This window comes from Gopherus evgoodei, chromosome 16, assembly GCF_007399415.2.
Source record: "Gopherus evgoodei ecotype Sinaloan lineage chromosome 16, rGopEvg1_v1.p, whole genome shotgun sequence".
Classification (NCBI taxonomy): domain Eukaryota; kingdom Metazoa; phylum Chordata; order Testudines; family Testudinidae; genus Gopherus; species Gopherus evgoodei.
Window position 1 is genome coordinate 16,649,689 of NC_044337.1, and position 21,087 is coordinate 16,670,775.

At 38.0% G+C, this 21,087-nt stretch overlaps 1 protein-coding gene across 2 annotated transcripts in view; it reads right to left on the minus strand.

Annotated features, from left to right (window-relative positions):
* The window catches only part of AK8 (adenylate kinase 8), a 106,863-nt gene that overhangs the window by 76,507 nt on the left and 9,269 nt on the right, over positions 1–21,087 (minus strand). For both annotated transcript variants that reach the window (XM_030535499.1, XM_030535498.1), the window contains exons 2-5: positions 19,691–19,775; positions 15,510–15,559; positions 12,833–12,943; positions 4,381–4,449 (exon numbers count right to left, since the gene is read on the minus strand). In XM_030535499.1, the coding sequence (XP_030391359.1) occupies positions 4,381–4,449; positions 12,833–12,943; positions 15,510–15,559; positions 19,691–19,772 (312 nt within the window). In that variant the 5' untranslated portion in view covers positions 19,773–19,775. The remainder of the gene's footprint in view (positions 1–4,380; positions 4,450–12,832; positions 12,944–15,509; positions 15,560–19,690; positions 19,776–21,087) is intronic.

The following is a 21,087-nucleotide window of genomic DNA, read 5'->3' on the forward strand; positions in this document are numbered from 1 at the left end:
GGAATTTGTCTGCATATTGAAGAATGTCAACACCTATCTTAATAGCAGCACAGTGAACACATAAGAAACTTATCTGTTAAAAACATGTGCTTCAGCAAGAGAGAATATGGATTCTGTGACGGATGGGAGCACATTACAAAGGGTTTAGAAAGACTCTGGTGTTTTTCAAAAACTCCTAAACTGAAGAATTATTCACCAGTAAACAGAATCTGCTTTCAAGGCCTTGTCTGTACACACCCTCTTTCTCTAAAATTTCCCACCATTTCTACCACCAATCACCTCCACTAGTGGTGACAACAGTGGAAACACTAGTGTACACAATGCACCAGCAGCTATCATTTCTGATTGACCATGGTTAAACAACATGCTTTTTAAAACACTAGTGGCAGTTTGTAACCTTGTCTTTACTAGCGACCCCATCGCTTCCACTGCCAGTGGAGTTGCACCAGTGGTAGCTATGGTGGCAAATCTGAGTAAAAATAAAAACCTAGTATAGATACTCCTTTCTTTGATAATGCAAGGACAGTGTGTCTAGTGATTAGCACTCAGAACTCCTGGATTTCATTCTGGGCTTTACTGTGATTTGTAATTATTTTTATTTCAAGGGGTTTGGTCTCTGAGAACAAGCAAGCAGTTCCATCTAGCACTTTATAGCCATCAGGCATCTTACCTCCCAGTCTCCTGGTCTAGCCATTAGATCACACTCCCTGCCTTCCAAGTCAGAACTGTGTCACTATTATTAAGTGGCATGATAAGAATGCTGATTTTACTCAATTAGAGAAATATTAAAACGTTCATATCCAATTGTGGGGGCAACAATCGTACAATAAACTGAATCATTCCTTGCCATAGAATTGCTGCAGATATCTGACAGTCTCACAGCACTACTTCAATATAAAATTTTGGTTGTTTCTATTCCCCCATTCTGCTCGGTTTCAATTATACCCACAGCTGACAATATTGGTTTCATTTGAGTTCAACAGTTAAATTATTTAATTTAAAATACCATATAAATGTACAAGACACTGTACTGTGTAGTTGGGTTTTTTAACACATTCTACAGCTACACAGAAAGGCTTAATTCCAGCATGTATTTAGTCCATTTATGCAGATACAGTAAATACCACCAGATATTTAGCCTGAAGGGATAAACATCTATCACCATTAAAAAAAAAAAAAAAAAAAAAAGGGCAGATCATCTTAAAAAAGCTCTAAGAGAAACTAAGCAGACCCAGATAATTCAAGTATAATGATTTGCAGTGCAGAAGTTTAATTCTACTTTGCAAATTCAAAATGAACAGATAAATTATGGATTAAGGCATACAGTATTTTGTACAGGAAAACTGACAACCACTTCCCAGACATTTAGGTTTTTTCCCCAATTTCTTTACTAATTTCTTTCTAACAATTCAAAATGATTGTTTCAAATCTTCCAGTGGCTGAGAGATGGAGAGTGTGCCATGACATGCTAAAATGCAAAGAAAATGGGCCATTTAAAAAAGGACCGGGGAGGGGAAGTCTTATAGATAATGTACTGAAAAGCTATTCCATAGTTTTTTCAGTCCTGGACTCATACCACTATAGCATGAGGGTTCAAAGGGGAAATAACAGCTAGATTTAGGAAGGAGCATCAGCTTGATTAATAAAGTTGTGCCTTTCATTATAGATGATGTAATTTAGCTATCTGGGGCCTGATTCATCATTATGCTACTCCAGTGTTATGCAGCTGTAACCCTATTGATTTCAAGGGAGTTACACTGGCATAAAACTGGATTAGCGTAGTGGTGAATCAGGTACTTGGTCTATGAATTTCCCTTTGTAAAATTACGGTATATATTTGTTTGGGGGTTTTTAATACACGATAATTTGGAAAAAAAATCTTATTGAAAGGTTACAAAACATACCCTGATTTTTTAGATGACTCCAGTCTCCTTAGTAAATACATATTTAGCTAAATATATATTCATGTGTTTTAAACCACTTTATTTCTAAAATATGTAGAAATAATGTAACAGGTTCTCAGATTCCAAGGGAAGAAGGAACCATTTTGATCATATAGTCCAGGGACAGGCAACCTATGGCACGCGTGCCGAAGGCAGCACACGAGCTGATTTTCAGCGGCACTCACACTGCCAAGGTCCTGGCCTCCAGTCCGGGGGGCTCTGCATTTTAATTTAATTTTAAATGAAGCTTCTTAAACATTTAAAAAACCTTATTTACTTCACATAAAACAAAAGTTTAATTATATATTATAGGCTTATAGAAAGAGACCTCCTAAAAATGTTAAAATGCATTACTAGCACACAAAACCTTAAATTAGAGTGAATAAATGAAGACTCTGCACACCACTTCTGAAAGGCTGCCAACCCTTGCTCTAGTCTGACCTCATATAACAGGCCACAGAACTTACCCAACATAATTCCATTTGAACACCTCTTAGAAAAACATCCAAGCTTGATTTAAAAATTGCCAATCATGGAGAATTCACAATAGCCTTTGATAAATTGTTCCAGTGGTTAATTACGCTCACTGTTAAAAATGACACTTTCTTTCCGGTCAGAATTTGTCTAGCTTCAACTTCCAGTCATTGCACTGTGTTATACCTTTAGCCGTTTGATTGAAAAGTGCTTTATTAAATATTTTTCCCAATGTAGGAAATTACAGACTGTGATTTGTTTATTCCTTTGATGCCTTCTCTTTAGATTTGAATGGAATTACTTAAGGAATAAGATACAGCACAATGCAATTAATGGTACCACCGTGTGGCCTTCTGTGAACTGCAAATACGTAACCATAGTGTATTAATGTCATTTTTTGCATTTGATTTTCTTTTTGTTTTTTTTTTAATTTCCACATTACCATTTAAATGGTTGCATGTAAACACTTTCAGTTCAGACTTCATAGTGGTAATGGAGTGAGCAATGGGACTGTGCACACTTTAGCTGTTGCTTGGCTGGAGAGCATTTTCTGCCACAGGACAGTACCACACCACTTACATGGTCATAGCTATATATTTGCAACAAAAATAGATAGAAAAGTTAACACCACCTGTGCCACAAAAATCTACCATCTTAAAGAACAAGATAGTGGCCCAAGTAAGTGGTATCCATTGTTTGGTGTCACCTGTGACGATGGGACCATGACATGTTATAATCATATTCTTGCCCCGGGTGTTTAAATGTGGTTGGTTTTGTAAAATAAACAAGGCTTCTATTTTTCCTTTTAAAACAAAAGCCTAGAATTTGCAGAACATTACAAAATGCAGTACAAATCATGGAAACACGGGCTACATGACATTTTTGGCACTTACAATTATCTCCTGTCCCTGATGTTAAGGCTGTTTTAGGAGAGGATTTTTCAGTATTTTAATAAGACATTATCCCAACAGTAGCGGCTGTCTTTGCATTACTCAATGAACAAACCAGGCAGTGACATCAAAAAGGGACAAGGTTTTATTAAATGGCAAACCTCAACATCCCTATGATGGCAGGAAGTGCCGTCTGCAGGTGGGTAAACTGAGGCACAGTTCAGCTGCTACACCACAAACTGCATGAATCTAACATAGACTGTGGTTTGTACACTCATTTTAGAAAAGTGCACCATATACTGCATAGTCTGTGTTATGGCATAACTTAGAAAGAGGCTTTATACCCAACAGACTGTTATGGCTCTAACAATCTTAATAATGGGCTGATTATTGACTCAATAAACCATAACAGCTTCTGCTGAACTAAAGGAAATACACAAGAGGGGGTTGGGCTTTCCTTTAGTCCAGATTCAAAGCACTCAGTTTGTCCAGTATTAATCTACTTCAGAAGTTCCAGTTTAGGACACCCTACATACATTTATGAATTCCTTGCCCCCATGGGCATATTCAAGCATATTCACTTGCCCATTTCTGCAACCTAATAACGAACTTACTAATTATTACCTAGAAGAGTGTATGTTCAAATACAGCATTTCCTAGCATGGAGGGGGAAAAAAAAGATAAAGATGAAAAACAGAGGAGATTGAAATGAAATGATAAACATTAGGGCTCTTTAAAAATCTAAATCAATATACTGATTTTTATGAATTTTCTGTTTATCTGTTTTGTCCACTATAACTCTGCCAGTTGCCCCAGGCAATCAACAAAGCTATGCTTGTTCAGCCTTTGATCATCTTGCTGCTATACGATTAGCATATGCATACTCTCATCCTCCCCTTTATCCTGTTAGTAAAGCTGCAAACTCCCTCCATGGATGTTCAAGAAAGCAATCCGCTCCTGAGCCCCTGTTGATTTGCCCCCATTCCCTCCTCTGCTCGGGACTTGGAATGCTAACTACTGTGTGTGAGTCGTGTAAGTGCTTATCCACTGGCCCTCCGAGGAGCAATTCTTACTTGTTTGATGCAGTCCACATTTGACAGACGCTCCTGGATCAGACTGGCCCACAGTGCATTGGGAATTTTCTAAAGAAAGAACAAAACAAAAAACAAAAAAAAGAGAAAGGCTGAATATTCACAGTGGAGTTCAAAAGGAATTTTATCACGAAGGCACTCTGGCTAAAGGTGGACTGAAATGCCTTCTTAAAATAAATAAATAAATCAAACCGAGACCCCCAAATCCTTAACACAACGTATATGTTGAGTTAAAAATAACAGAGAAATTCATTTAAAAAATAAACTAAATGACTTTTTACTTGCAAGCTCTGAGTTCATGGTTCTGCATTTCCCCTACCAGGCCTAAACATGTCACGAACATGTAAATAGCCCCGAGATCCGCACTTCTACAATTGTGTTAGGCCACAATCCTGCAACTGAAGAAAAACCTTCCGCTCGTGAGAAGTCCCACTGACTTCAGTAGAATTCTGGTCTACGTGCTGCTTTACAGGACAAGGTCTGTGGCATTAGTGATGTTATCAGCTGTAACATGGGACACAAAGAGCCCTGAACTCAGCACTGGCAATCAGGGAGAACCTGATTTTCAAATATTGTGTTTTACAATCTTATATCTCTGCATTTTTTACATACATACCCTGATAATTTCCTGGGTTCTTAAAACAGTCCTTTATATTTTTCCCCAAAGCATTTCTCCTTTTAAATTAAGGGTAACAATTTGCAAATATATCAGAGGAAAACAAATACAAATACCATAGGTTCATTAATAAGAGAAGTGGGAGACAGGAAATTGACAATGATTCTAAAAAGCTACTGAATGTTTTTTTTAATAACAAGGAAAAAAAGATGAAAAGCATACAGACAGTAAGAAAAAATGAAGAATGCTTTAAAAAAAATCTATACTAATTCACTGAGTCTGGATGGTCTGCAACATAGATTACTAAATGTATTTTTTGCTAACAAATGTACTGAGCTACTGACATTGTTATGAAGCCAAGGAAAACTGGAGAAACACCTGAGTATTGGGGGACACAAATAGGACATTAACTTTCCCAAAAAAGACGAAAGGACAATCCTGATAGTTACTCACTGAAAAACTAACTTAAACTACTGTTCGAATAACCAAACAACTGTCCAAGAGGAAAATAATCTGTAAGCACCTACAGGATAATGGAACTACAAGCAATAACTAGCATGGGTTTATAAAAAACAACTCATGCCACACAAACATGGTCGCTTTCTTCAATTAAATGTTAAAGACTTAGAGGGAAAACATAATGCAGGATCCTTGACTCAAAGAAACTGGATATAGAAGAAAATATCCATTAGGCCACCTAGTGCATCCTTTGGTAAACCAAGACTGTTCCTTACCATATTTTGTCTAGAGCTTAACTCAGTGTAATTTTTAATGTACTGAGCAGTATGGGTTCCACAACTTCCCTTAGGAGAATATTCCACAGTCTTGTACCGCTTGCTGTCAGGAAAGTTTTCTTGATAATCAATTTGAATTTCCCTTTCTTTATTTTATCACAATACTCCTAATTAATAACTCTTTGTATCTCCCTAAATAATGTGTGGTGTGTACGCCACATATCGGCAGACAGTTATCATGTCCCACCCCACAAAGCTCTAGTTGTTAGTCAGATAAATTAAACATTAACAAAAGCTTTTCATCTTTCCTCATAATTAAAGCCCTTCAGCCCCCTATTCCTTTCAGTTACTCTTTTCTGTACTCTATCCAACTTGTCAATATCTTTATTTTCTGGCAATATTTCATAAGAAAATATATTCCACGTCTGATAGCAGAAGAGATTATATCATTCGAGATGTTTAGTGATTTTTTTTCCTAATATTTGTTCCATTGTTTTACTAGGTTTACTCAGCAGCTACTGTCAGAAACACCCTTCTTTCTTTTTCTGAAGGCTTGTACCACAACTGTATTTCTCCATTACTTTAGTGCCTCCCATTTCTCCAAGGCTTTTCAAAAATAATGAATAATGGTTTGGTAAGTTCGTTAGCTAATTACTCTGACTCCATAAATGAGTCTCATTCTATCAGTGTTAAGATAACTATTAATTATTAAATTACTAGGGCAATTGCTCTTTTTCTTTTTACTTAAAAGTCTTAGCTGACTGAGTATCCTCATAAAGGCGCTGTACATTGGAAATTTCTTTTTCTTTGGAAATTAACATATTAAGCCTTATTAGGTCATCCAGATGGGTGGATCTTAAAATCCCTTTCTACCACTTCTTATTCACTAGGGGCCTGATCCTACAATGACCTTTACACAGGCAGACCCCCAAAGGCCCACACAGAGTTCATTGCAGGATAAATACTTTAATTTTGCAGTTTTCCAAAATGTACCTTGCAGAAGTCTAAAACCTGCTGTGCTCAGCAAAACCACTAATTACTCTGCTAAATCGAAGTAGCTCATGGTCCATGGTACCAAGCTCCCCCATTAATTCTCACAATCTCATTAAGTTCCCCATTATTAATAAGAACTAAATCCAGGATTACTTCTCTAGCTGGATATTCTACTTTCTGACTCAGAGTTATTCTCCACCTAACATAGGAAACTCTTTGATTATGTGCATTCGATGTTTGTCGTTCCAAACAAACATTTACAATCACCAGTGGGTTTCCCCATTCCTTGCTTTCACCACACAATCTGATGAGTGTAAACCTGAAGAAAGTTTAGTTTTGGGGGTTTTTTTTGTCCTTCTGGTTGAGGATGACATAATGGGTATACCTAGATGAAAGTGAACAATAGAAAATTTGGCTGAACATCAGGAAAGTTTCCCTAACAATGATCTCTGTTAGATCATGGAAAAATTCCCAAAGGAAAAGGTGAAAGCTCCATTATGCAAGTCATTTAAAATTATATGGACAAAGCATTTAAAAATATACCACAGAGAACAATGCTGCCCCGGCTGTGGAATAGCCAAGATGACCCAATTAGGTCTTTGTTATCTCTAATGTCTCCAGTTCTCAATCATTTTCCTAATATCAACCATTCACGAAGCAGCATTCAAGCAGGTGAAAGAGAAAAAGTGAAAGAAATTGCTCTGTTTCTTGAAAGTCGGCAGGTCCCATAGGGTGGTGCGTCAAAGCCTCCTGCAGCCTTTCACTGTTGGAGCCTGGGTCTGTGACTTTTGAGTCTGTCATCTTCCAAAGGTGCGTCATGCTGCTATCAGAAACAGCTAGTGTCTTACTGACTTCTTTGATGTGTCACGTCAAGAGAGGCTAGCAACTGCCAGGGGGTCCACTCTGCTAAGCCCTGCCAAACCAATTTAAATGAAAATTATTCTAACTTCTTTCACTGCAGTGGTAATCTTAACCCGCTCTTTTGACCAGAATTTGCTGGAGAAAAATAATCAAGAGCATATGTATGGGTGCTGCACTTCATCAGCACTCAAGCCAGATCTTTCTGAAGACTATGGCTCAATTCCAATTTAGTTTCCTGGTCAGTGAAGTTTTCCCTAAGCAGTAGTCTACAAAATCACCACTCTGCTTAATATTTTAATAGGGCATATTCAATTACTACACTAAAAATGGCCAAATCTGATAGACAGCATCCGATAGAACACAGCTATTTAGAGCAATTCCTTGCCCCATCACAGCAAAATTACAGTAGGAGTTAACACACCGGTGTTATTACAAAAAAAAACCCAAGTCTATTATGTTGTTAAACATCCTCCCACTGATCTGTGATCTCAGACATTGGTGCACATGCATGGTTGGTAACTGGGAAACTGTATTCCTACCTGCTACGGCATTCTGAGCCTGATCCAAAATCCATTGAAGTCAATGGACAAACCCACTGTTTGGAATGTTAGACTTTCCTAAAACGGTGATGTGGTTTTTGCCTTTAAAGACAAAAAAAAATTTATGTATACCTGGATTTGATCAGTTCTATTCATGATTCTACCTTATTAATGATGAGTATTGTGTTAGTCCAATGACAACATAATGCACACTCTGTGCACAGTCTTCCCACAAAAGCATTTGAGTAAAACCCTTACAAATGCTTTTTGATTATAGTGAGGGAACAGGGATGTTCCCTATATGTTCCAAATGGAGTTTCTTCGCTTTCTTATTGCAAAAATGTCTGCATCTAGAAACTTCAAACTTGGCTTGTTTTATAATTCTCCCTGAGGAAAGAAAAGCATTCAAGTTTGAAAAAAACTGGTTTAGTATTTTAGAAGTCATAAAAGTTTCAACTCACCTTGTTCTCTCTCTCCCTTACACAGACGCATACAGATCTTTTTACATATAGTGATGGGGTGTGCATATCACACACTGGACAAGAGAGGATTAATCCCATGCTATGGGCAGCGGAAGTCCACCCACTCAAACCATTCTGGGCAAGCTCCAACTACTGCCTCAGCATAAAAGGGAGAAGCCCAGCTCATTCTAGGCTGAATGCCGTGGAGGGGAAGGACTTTTGGCAGAGACTGCAGCTGAAGAGCCGTCACATCCCTTGTCTATGGGACCTGGAGATCCTGAGAGTTGGACTGGAGGTCTATGGCCAACGAAGCCCCAGGGAATCCTCCACACTGAGGAGCCCAGAGACCCTGATGCCCCAGGGATTGAAGCTTCTGGAAGCACAGTAGGAAGTGAGCCAGGGAGGGTGCACGAGTGGTATCTCCCACTTGAGTGACATTCCCTCCTGACCCAGTAGTGGACCACACTGTTAGGGCCGTGGGTTGGAGCCCAGTGGAGTCAGGTGCGCCTGGGCCCCCCTACCCAGGTACTGGCTGATAGGCCACGTTGCCCTGAATACAAGGGCCACTGTAATTGACTCTGGTTGCTAGGCCGCGCTGCCCTGAATACTAGGGCCATTGTAATTGACTCTGGCCACTAGGCCGTGCTGCCCTGAATGCAAGGGCTGCTGTAATTAATTCTGGCCACTGGGCTGCCCTGCCCTGACCCCAAGGGCAGCCATATTGTCTCTGACCTCTGGGCTGTGCCGCTTTCAGCCTAAAGACTGTCAGGTAGACTGTGACCGTAGTGGTATTGCAGCTCCACCCTGGCCCAAAGGAGGATAGGGTGTACATACCATGCGACACATACATACAAAGATTAAAACATTTTCTATTTGTTCTTTTGTAGTGCCTTGTCCTGGAACAGATCAGATCACTGGGCATGCAAAGATAAGGATGCCTCTGTTTTTCTTCTCTTCTCTATTTCTTCTTTAAAAGCACAGGGAGACTATGCCGGTGCTGACTCACAACAGCAGAGCAGTTTTAAGTAACTACATAGTATGCAAATATCTGCACTACAATTTGCTACAGTCCAAAGAACAAACCTTCAAAAGCCCCTAAAATCAATAGTTGTTTCAACTTCTTGTTTTAGTCAGTTGAAAAAAGAGGTAAATCTTTAAATACTTGATCATTAAACTTCACTAGAGGAATAAACTGAAGGTGGTTCCTGCTGTATTAACATTGTCCTAACTAGAGAAGAGGAAATAATTTGCAACGATTTATCTAAAAATTGAGGCTCTACTTCCTTTCATGGAATATTTGTTAGCAGATCATGATTCTCTCAAATGTATCCATTATTAAAAAATATTTGACTTCTTTTTTGAATATTCGTAAATGTGGATTGATGACAGTTGGCTGTCACTATTTGAGCTCATTAGTTAGTGCCAGACCATGGGTCAGCGAAAGTTTGCATGAGCAAATTTAAAATTCAGTTTCTGAGAATAATCATACATTTAAAATCTCCATTCCATGAACTCCTGGGCCAGTAAAACTCAAATGCTCAAATTTTCACAGGAAGCAATGGGGCCAAAGTGAACTAATCCAAAAGTTTGAATAAATATTTGTGGAAATTTTTTTGCAATACATGCCTAGCCCTAGTAACAATACGTAGGTAGATTGAGTTAATGAATGCCTGAAATTTTTGGCCATTGGGTTAATATAGACTTGGTTACCTCATACACATGAAGTGAAATGATCACCTAAATAAATTAAACTGCAATGAATGATGTTCAAGGTGGACCTTACAAAACACAAGCTCATTTCATTTATTAAACTGCCTTGGAGAGGACTGCAATTTTTTAGTGCCCAGCTGTATATTGTGCTATGTGAACTGTTCTGTATTCTAGTCTCTGCATACCCACCCTTTTCTTCTTAGTGCTAATGGGTGTTAAGTGTGCATATGGGATCAAATTTACCACTGGAATTATGGCCAATTATGCCAAAAGTAGGTTTAGGCCATGGACAGAAGGAGTGAACAAGGAGAAAAAAAAATTAAAAAAAAAAACAAAAACAAAAATCTTTGAGGGTGATATTCTGGCCACAATTAAATCAGTGTCAAAGCTCCCATTGACTTCCATAGAGCCAGAATTTCATCCTTAGTCATAACACTCATATATGAAGAGTCACAATCATGCAAGGGAATTGGAAAAATGATTTATGAAAGTCATTCCTCTAGTAGCTAACATCCTACAAACAAAGGTGTAAACAGCACAACACTAAAACACCACCAATTTCAGCTCTCAGATGCTCTTTGCCACCTGATTAGCCCTGACATCTTTGGCTTTCATCTTTCACACCATCAGTGTTTTTAAAATCAAGTAAGCCCAAAAGGACACCCTTGAAAGTGCTTCTCTTCAGTCTGAAATATGTTAATAATTAGAGTAATTAAACCAAAGGGAATTTTGTTTTAAATTTCCCCTTCTCTAAATTGAGTTTCATGAATCTAATAAAATAATCTTAAAAAAAATCCTTCAAATTATTAAAGTTCATTTTCTCAATAAAAGCCGTTTTTACAGCAACCTATTCTATCCCAGTCAAAAGCAGATGTTTTGTAGGTAGTCTCAGTGATTTTGATGGACTTTTTCCTCACAAATCTTCAGACCAGGAGTTCTACTCAAGGCATCTCCAAACCTTATTCTTTGATTCAATGTAATAAATATAGGATCTTATTTTTATTTTTTTTGTGGAGGGGAGGGTAAATGGGGTGCTGACCCGATTTATTCAGGACATCCTTCCCCCATTTCATTCTCTTCTGTCTTCACTAGCTGTCAACTCTGTAGGACTTACTTCACTGACCTACAAGACAAGTAACTCTCATGTCAATACCATACCTCAAATCAACTGGCAAAAATGCTCATTGAACAACTTATTTCAAAAAGTCTTCCACAAGATATTAGGGAGGGGGAAAGAATAGCTCCAGAGTACTGGGCCATAGATGATGGGTGGAAGGATTAATGAATTCAGAGTGAGTAGCGAAACAAATGCCCTTCTGAAGGTTGGTTGAAGCATTTAAATTTGGCCAGCCTAAGAACTGGGTATGTCTACACTGCTATGTAAGCCCACGTTAGTAGAACTTGAGTTAGTTAACCTACAAGATCCTGGGTTTGGTAACCAAGGGCTTCAGCATCTAAATTCAACTGTAACCCCAGTTTAGGAACCGTTGAACCCTGAGTCCCAATCTGGGACCCCAGTGTCTACGCTGCATTATGTGGACCTGAGTCCAACCACCCCTATCCCAGAATTCCTAATGCCTTCCCAAAACGTGGCCACTCTAGCCCTTTGTTCAGGTGCAGTGTGGGAAAACTTGACTGTCCACCAAATTTGACTGTACAGAGGACAAAAAAAGTCGGCCCATGGCATTGTGGAATACTTTTGGTGGACTCTGAGAGTGAGTCCAGTCTAGCTGCATCTTCACTACAAAGCAATACGGTTGGAATCCTGGGTCCTGGATCAGAGGTTCCATCCTCATGGGACCCTGGGTTAGCATGAATTGTGTTTAGACAGAAGGGGTGTTAGGCTTGAGCCTGAGTTTGAACCCTGGGCTTACGCTGCAGTATACACGTATCCTAAAAGTCCTCCTGACCCTGCTGCTGCCTCCTCAGCCTGAGCGCCTCTTGGGTTTGCACTCACCAAATGACTGGATTGGCACACTACTCTGAATTAGTGCATCAAGTACAGTATTTGTGTCATGCTACAGAAAAATCAATCCTACATAGCTAAGTAGCTCTGTCACATCAAAGAAGTGTTCTCCATGAACATATCTTCTGGAAGTATTTTGTACTGAAACAGACCCCAGAGAATAGTGCTTACTTAATGGAGATCATCAAACATGCTAAAACAGAACAGGCTTTCTCCTGTGAAACCGTATAACTCTTTAAACAGTACAGTGCATACCCAGAAATGTATTTCCAGTATCTAATGTTAAGGTTTTCAATCGCTGCCAATCTCCCATCCCTGTCTGTGTCATAGTATATTTTTATCTCTGTTCATGTTATTATATGTAGCAAAAAGGTTATTTTCTCCCTATGGAAACCCCTTCACCTACAAATTCATAAACTCATGTTCAAACCACCATTGATGCAAAACTTTGTACTTTAATCTGATCAAGTTGTCCACCATTTGAAATCATGGCAGTGTCATATAATTTGTCTTCCATAATGCACAGAGCTGGTCTGTTACCTCTCCCTACTTACCTGTCCTCTCTCTTGAAATGCCTTCACTTCTTTTGTCAGCTCTAATGTTTCTTCCAATAAAGTCTCCTGAGTGATACGAGGGGTATTCAATTGTTTACAAAGCCACGTTGCCTGGGGAAAGAAATGGGGGGGGGGAAGATGGGTGCAAAGAAAATATGTTTTCAGAAGCCCCACAGAAAGCAAAACAAGTCAGTATTTTCCTAGCCTCCAATTTAGACAAATAATCCATAACTGTAAGCTTAATAAGTGCTCACATTGCAGAACAGATGCTTTGTTAATACGCAATTAAGGTTGTGAATACTTATCAGTAACTTAATGGGAAATAAAAGAATGCTGAAGTTTTCAAGACCACATATACTGAACAGCCAGGAAAATTTGAATTTAAGGTAAAACTTTAAAAAAGCAGAATATGAATATGCATTGTTAAAAAACACATAAACAACCTTAACTCTGTATCCATGCCCCTAACGCTCCATCGAAATTAATGACACAACCTTATGCCTGCATGACATCTTTCCTGGCTTAGAAAGTAATTAAATAGATTTCTAATACCATAGAGAGACATTGAAAAATGAGCCAAATACTTCCATTACACTGTGACCATACTCAGCATAATTTGTGTAATACCCACCCACTCCGTGGTCACAGGCTGTCCTCCATTCACAAAATGGCAACACCAAACACTTACCTTTTATACTTCATAAGCACAAAGGTTCCAATCCAAGACCCATTGAAATCAAAGAGAGTATTTCCACTGACTTCAGCAGGTTTTGGACTAGGCCCAAATAACTCACCTAACCTCTTTCTCACTTTCCCAATATAGTTTCCTATACACACTTCAACTCAGCTATGTAAACTGTGGTATATCAGTCCAGGGAGGAATTTTGTAAAAGGTGTCTGGAGTTACAGACTTCTTAAACTCTATGGATGAACCACCAAATGATAAGACTGAACCTGAGAAGTACTGAGCATCGCCAACTCCCACTGACTACATAGGATTTAAGATGTCCCCCAGACATCAAGGGTCAGGAGCCAACCATGAAGGCATATATAGGGTTGAATAGGGAAGCTGGCTGTAGTATACAACAATACCTGTCGAACAAGTAACTATCTTTCAGGTAGGGTTCACTGGATGGTGGGGATATCAGGACAGAATATAGATAATGTATGGTACTTTAATTCTCTAATTACATAGTATTGTTTAAAATTTTAATTTAACTTAAATTACTAGCTTTTCAATGTTTTTTTTGAAATTCCACAGTTCTTTTAAAGTTTATTTCTTCCCTATTTTACATTTTTAATATGTATTTATAAATTTAACACCATTTTCACAAAGTTTTCTTGACTGGGAATTTCATAAACTCTTATAATCTTGTCAAGGGAAGATACCAGTACCCTGCCATATAATGGAAATATATATTTATATTACACAGAAAATAAACACCAGCGCAATTTCATTATTTTCAGTGGCATTGTACCCACGTAAATGAGTAGTATTGGCCCTGCAACTGAACCAGTTAACAATTTTCTTAATGATGCACAGAGCAGATCAGAATCCAGCTAGCTATCTCACAACTGCACTATTTCTGCACTGCGAAAAGGAGAGGGAAAAAAACCCAAAAACTTTAGACACTTATTTTTGTCCCTGAAATTTGCAAATGTGATTTTAAATACACACAGAGAATGGAAGCTGTTGAGAAAGGTGCTAGTTGTACACAGACCGTTTCTTTGGCAAGTCTTAACTGCATCTGAAAAAAGTTTTGAAAAAATAAAAATATAAATAGATGTTAATTCTGAGAGCATAAAAAGCCATAACTGTTTTTTTGGAAAATACACAGTTATACTGTAGTCCTATAAACTGTAAAATTTTTAGTTCAAAAGCAGTTGTGATAATTAACACATTTTAAATTCTATGTGGCTCAACCTCCTTCTCCCCGTCACACACACACACACACACACACACACACACACACACACACACACACACACACACACACACACACACACACACACAGTAGTACACTAAGAACCACACTTCAAAAAGTGGCCTCTAAGTTTGAGTGCCCAACTTTAGACACTCAGGGTAGAATTTTCAGAAGTGCCTAGGTGATTAAGGAACACTAACTTTTAATAGTATTTGTGCTCCTAAGTCACATAAGCACTATGAAAATCATATCCCTCAAGCCTGATTTTCAGAAGTGCTGAGCACACAGAACTCCAGCTTAATTGGGAGCTGTGGGTGATGATCACCTCTGAAAATCAAGCCCAAAATATCTAAAGTTGTACACCCAAAACTTAGAAAACACTTCTGAATATTTGAACCTAAGTGTCTCAAATCCATAAATGTAACAAGCCTGCCAGGTTGTTTTGTGTAGACACCCCTCCTTTCTCACATTTTTTCAGTTCCTCTGTTCTGAGGTGCCAGTGCTTCTGTCTAATCTAATCTAGACTGTCTGTCTGTCTGCCTGCCTGCCTGCCTATCACTGTGGTATCTAGGCACAGGCCAAAACTATGGCCCACAAAAGCCCACAAAACAGGAATAAAAGTTATTTTTATTCTATTGTCACAAGACTTTTGACTTCTAAATACATAATTATTCTAGCATAATTGAACAAGAAATTCTAATTTGCAAACATATGGCAATGCAGTGTTATAACACTTAAGGTAATATACTTACAATAGTGGTTTTTCCAGAGGCGGGTGGACCAAGTATACAAATTCTTGGAACTATAAAATAAACATACATGAATGTCAAGATGCAGAAAGGCAAGACACCTTTATTGTTTCTCCATATTACATAACATACAACATATGTAATTATACTGTAGCACAGTTACTTCACTGGGAGTTCTGCTTGAGTAAGACTGCCAGATTGGGGGACCAAGCTAGTCATGACTATGTCTTAATTTAATTTCAATAGTTAACACATTTAAGACTCTGATTTGACAAGGTACTTAGCACATATCTAGCTTTAAGAACAGACAGCTTATTTGTAACTCACATAAACAGGGCATAAATACTGAATACTTGTATTTCTAACTTTGCTTTTTATTCCCAACATGTTGAATGGTTTCAATCTGATGCATCTTACAGTATTTTAATTTTGTATATGCAGTATGATGGCCAATTTCAAAGTGTATAGTTTCTTATTTTACTACTTTGTACTAATAATGCATTTCCTTTTCATTTTTAGAAAATGAAACACGAGTAATGTAATTTCAGCTCACACTTTTCTCTAGACAGGTTATGTCATGGATCAAGAAGGTTTATACACTGTAAAATGGGCACTTTTCTTTGCTGTTGCAGATAGCTACCTCGTGGGTAGAAACAGGAAAAAAATGTATAAGGAACATTTCTCAGATTGTCTGTGGGACACTAAAACTTTTCACAGTCACAAGAGAAAATGGGCTACTCCACATTTCTCCTCTATCCTTTTATCCACTGCCCTTCATTTCTTTAGTCAGTATTAAGTTCCATTTTTTTCTCCTTTTGTGTTTATCTGCCGCATGTCAGTGTCCCTTCCATGCAGAGGGGATGCAAGATGAAAGGAAGGAACAAGAGTTACTTGCCATGGCAGCAACCTCTTTTCTCTTAGCACACAAGTTCCTGTCTCATCTCTGCTAGTATTTATTAGTGCCATAGCTGTACAAGGCGATCTAAAGAAAAAAAAAACTGGATAAGGTCCCAGTCCCAAGAATTTACAATCATATAGACAACACAATGATTATTCTAATTTTACAGTGATGTAGGGAAGGATCAGTGGCGTGAAAAAAACAAAGAGAAAGGGGAAATATCACTTGAGAAAGATTTGAGGCTTTTCTGCATGCATGCATTTTGGCTGTGATCCCTTGAATTGCTACATTAACATCTTGGGTTTTTCTTTCCACTTTCCATTGTGGGGAGAGAAGGTATCAGGCTTGAGAGCAGTGACTGATAGGTATTTATTGGCAGTAGTATGGGTTAAAGAAGATGAGTTGGGGGATCTATCCAACCAAAAAGCTCTCCAGGTCATGACAACAAAAAGGAATATACTCTCTGATCTCGGCAGACAGGAAAGGATGGGAAACGTAATTTTATGAGGACCTTCCAAACACTTAAGAGCAGCTGGGCAGGTGCAATTTTTAAACATTCATAAAACCCAAATTACAGCTTCATCTTTACAAAGTTATTTGACGGGGAAGGTTTAAGGAAAACTCCCCCCGTATTGGTTCTTGCAAGCGCAACAGAACTAGTACACAATGTCGAAAAATACTTTAAAAGGATACATCGGCTGTTTTTATCACCTAATTTCTTTCAAATGTAATGTGATTAAATCCTAGTTTCTTAAAATCTAATACCTTGAAACTCCAACCCGGTGCTGAGGAATTATTTATAAACAGCGTCATAAAAGAGTGCTTGGGTGCCAACACTAATCAACTTCTTCAAACCACTTCAAAGAACCTTTCCATCCACAGATCCTTTTGAGGTTTAACTAGGAGCATGATTTAAAATTCACAAGAAAACCCTTAGGTATTGAAGCTTTAATACACAACTTTCTTGGACAAACGTTTGATGAAAAATGAAACGTACCATTATATACACCATATCATGCTTTAATATTGCCCAGGGCTACTGTAAACGCTCACTTTGTACTAAATCTGGTTTTCTCTCTGCTTAGTGGCTGGCAGCAGATGAGGCAGTGTAATGCACTGATTTACTCATTTGCACACTTGTAAGAATCTTCTAAGGCATTTTTCCCTAAACATATGACACCAGGGCACAACCAGAGCATCACTGTATGTAACGTTTAACCCCTCAGATCAGCACAGTTAGTATTAAATGCTTGATGTCTACACAGGCAGCTAAATGAACACTGAGAAATCTGTACAACACCTTTTGCTTTGGTAATAAACCACATCTCAGTGTTGAATCTTGAGATGTTACAGATTTTACTTTTCCAAGCAGTCTTAACGTTTAGCATTCAGGTACAGTTTTAGGGGGAACTGAATTATTCCTGGTACAATGCAAAAGGATGGACTGGACTCAGTAGGGGTCCCTTCAAGTCCAAATGATTCTGTGATTAATATTAATGCAAAAAAATCACTTAACTTGTAAGGCAACTTCTCTGTCGAACCCATATATACAGAAGTATACAAGACAAGACTAACATTTTTCCAGAATTTTGTAACATTTCATCATAGGCATGGTTATATAGGAAGTACTCACCAAAAAAAAACAAACGTTACTTGGATTTTGGAAACCTTTTATTAGCACAAACCCAGAAAAAATGTATAAAACTGACTTCTTTGCATTAAAAAATAGCTTAGTCATCACATTGTTCTAGCTTTTAAGAACAATCACATGAAAGAACAATACCATATAGCCGTGAGTATGAGAGCCCAGTTACCTAATATTTGACCCAAGAGCTTCTCAGCATTGTTGTAAGTTATAATCATTAGGTTTGTTCGTATTTTGTAAAGAGTGCTTTAGATCCTATTATTAATTAAAAAGATTTTCTGACTTCACACCTGGGGTAGCTGCAATACCTTTTTTCCACATCTCTGTTTGAAAATTTCTCTGGGGCTAAAACTGTCTAGCAAGGCAAGATCATGAAAATTCATCACTTTACTGATGGCTCTAATAAGGGTTTTTTCTTCTAAAGAGTCAGCACCTTCCACTATGATCAAAAAGTAAATATCAACTCTACTACAGATTTCTCTTACATTGTTTTCCATAAAATTTACTTTTAAAACAATATTTAGGCTTTAATTTTAATTGGAGTTCCTTCCACGTCTTAATAGATTCTTTCAAACCACAAACAGATACCAGTTTTGCATTTGACAAACAATTGCTGAGGTTCTATCTTTAGCCTCTTATTTTACTGAAGTCATGAATGGCAACCTGCTTGATTCTGTTCAACTAATAATGTGAGGTTAAAGAACAAGCCTTAGCTCAGTGTGATGGAGATTTATCAGCATTTTATAAAATCCCATGAAACTCCTCAACTGTGTACTGTCAACGGGGCTGTAAAACAGATCAGATTTCTCATGCTGCCCACATCAGAACAGGCTGGACACAATTTGCAGGAATTGATTTTTGCTATTTAACCGCATTTCAATCGACATCCATCTGATCACTAAGTAGAAAGGGCTCTTAGCATCTCTTGTGATAATGATTTCATTGATGCTGCAGCAGAACTTTCATAACGGTTTACTATGGTTTTAAAGAAACATCAAAGCAACATGACACCAGCTACTCCTGACAGCTCATGCGGAACAAAATTATAGTTCAGTTGTGCATCTCCAAATATAATCTGCCTAAAGGTGAACAGTTTGTAAATCAAATAATTTGATTGAGTGTACATGCTTTTATTGTGCAGAATACATACTTCCTATTCAATTTATCAGGTTTTGTTATACACATGGGTAGGCAAGCTTGCTGTTCCTTCATCTGAGATGCCACTGAGCTGTGGAACTCATTAACAGTAGCAAGTAACTAAGTACTCAGAAAAACAGAGAAACTGCCAGCCCAGGTAGAATGGGAAACCAATTGTACACCTGACAAAAGGGGTAATTAGCGAGTTTAAAGACAACAGGAAATATCAGATGGGGCACAGAAAGCATTAATAATTGATACACTAGAACTCTTTGTTATTCCCTTAGAGGATTTCATTTTTAACTGTTCAAGTGCATTTTTATTAGATTATCCACTAGAAAAGAAATTAAAAATATCTTACCAATAACCATTCCAAATGGCTTACAAAAATTTGAGAGACAGGCTGAAAACTTTTACCTACCATTTGCCAACTGAAGTAGAGCTTCACAACAATGGTTTATAAATCAGGAGTTGAACTACATATGGTCTCTCATTTTCACTTACCATGATCATTGTCTTGCTTTAAGTGGCTTATCATATATTGGATGGGCTCATCAGGTTTATGGATTAACAACCCTTCAAGCATGTTCTGAAAATAAACAAGACAGACTCAGCAGGAAATTTAACACAGCCATAGTAATAATAACAAAGAAATAATAATAATAATGATGATGATAATATTTTGCATTTCTATAGCAAGCTTTCATATGAGGACCTCAAAGAGATTGATATTCATTCATCTTCTTAAATTCCTGTGAGGTAGGGAAATATGAAGCGTATTTTAGAGAGGGCCAGACTAAATACATAGAGGTTAAAGATGATTTGCGAAGGAAAATAAATGGATGTGGGTCCCTTTTATTATTTCTGATGCAGCAAGAAGGCCTTAAAGATTTGAGGGATGTTATTTATTTTATTTACAACCTCCCACCCTACCCTTATTTGATTTACCCTAAAACTATCAAGAATTTCACGTATAGTCTTCCCTGTTCCTGCTGGAAGGCTTCTTGGAGAACACAGAAATGTGGATTGTGAGCTCTCTCAGACCTTCATTGAAAGGGCAGGATGTTGACATCCTTTCTCCCAAACGTTTCGCAGCCAAGTCAAGGTAGTGTTAACACAAAACAAATTTAAAAATAAGGACTTGTGACTAGTGTAAATAAAAGTAACTTTCCCTCTTGATCAGTTTTCACGTCCTCTTTCAGTCATAGTCGTACAAGTTCTCCAGTAGCCTATAAGGCTTTGAAGGCAGACAAGACCTGAATTTCTGTTGTAAAAAACCCTGCCTTGAAAAAATGTTTTTTCACATCTTCTTCATACATCATAAAGAACCAAAAAAAAAAAAAAAAAAGAAAAGAGAGAGAGAGAGAGAGCACAAACTTCTTTCCACCACACCCATCACCTTGCAGGTCACGTTTCCACTACTCAGCTTCATACAGGATCTGATCCAATTCCCACTGAAATCAATGGGTATCTTTCCACTGACTTCAGAATAAGATCCAGGAATCCTAACTTTCAGACACTCTTACTGTAACTACAGAGCACCACTCCATCACAGCAGATAAGTCCATAACTAGACCTATATGTGAAAAATTACTCTAATATTACTCCTTAGTTTTACAGTGATAGAATTTTACGGTGATAGAGTAGTGCATATTATTTCTGGCAGCAGGCAACAACGCTCAGGAGGTTAGCCTATAGGAATAGACCTAACTCAATAAAACCTCCTTCCATTTTCTGTGATACCTAAGGATTGGTCTACCCTAACAAAGTTTGACAGAAGTTGCCTCACGTCAACTATTTATTCATGTGTCTACACTCAGCGTCTCTTGCTGATGTAAGCACCCCATTCTTGAGAAGCAGTAACACCACCTCCCCAAATGGCATTGATTCATGGTTGATGT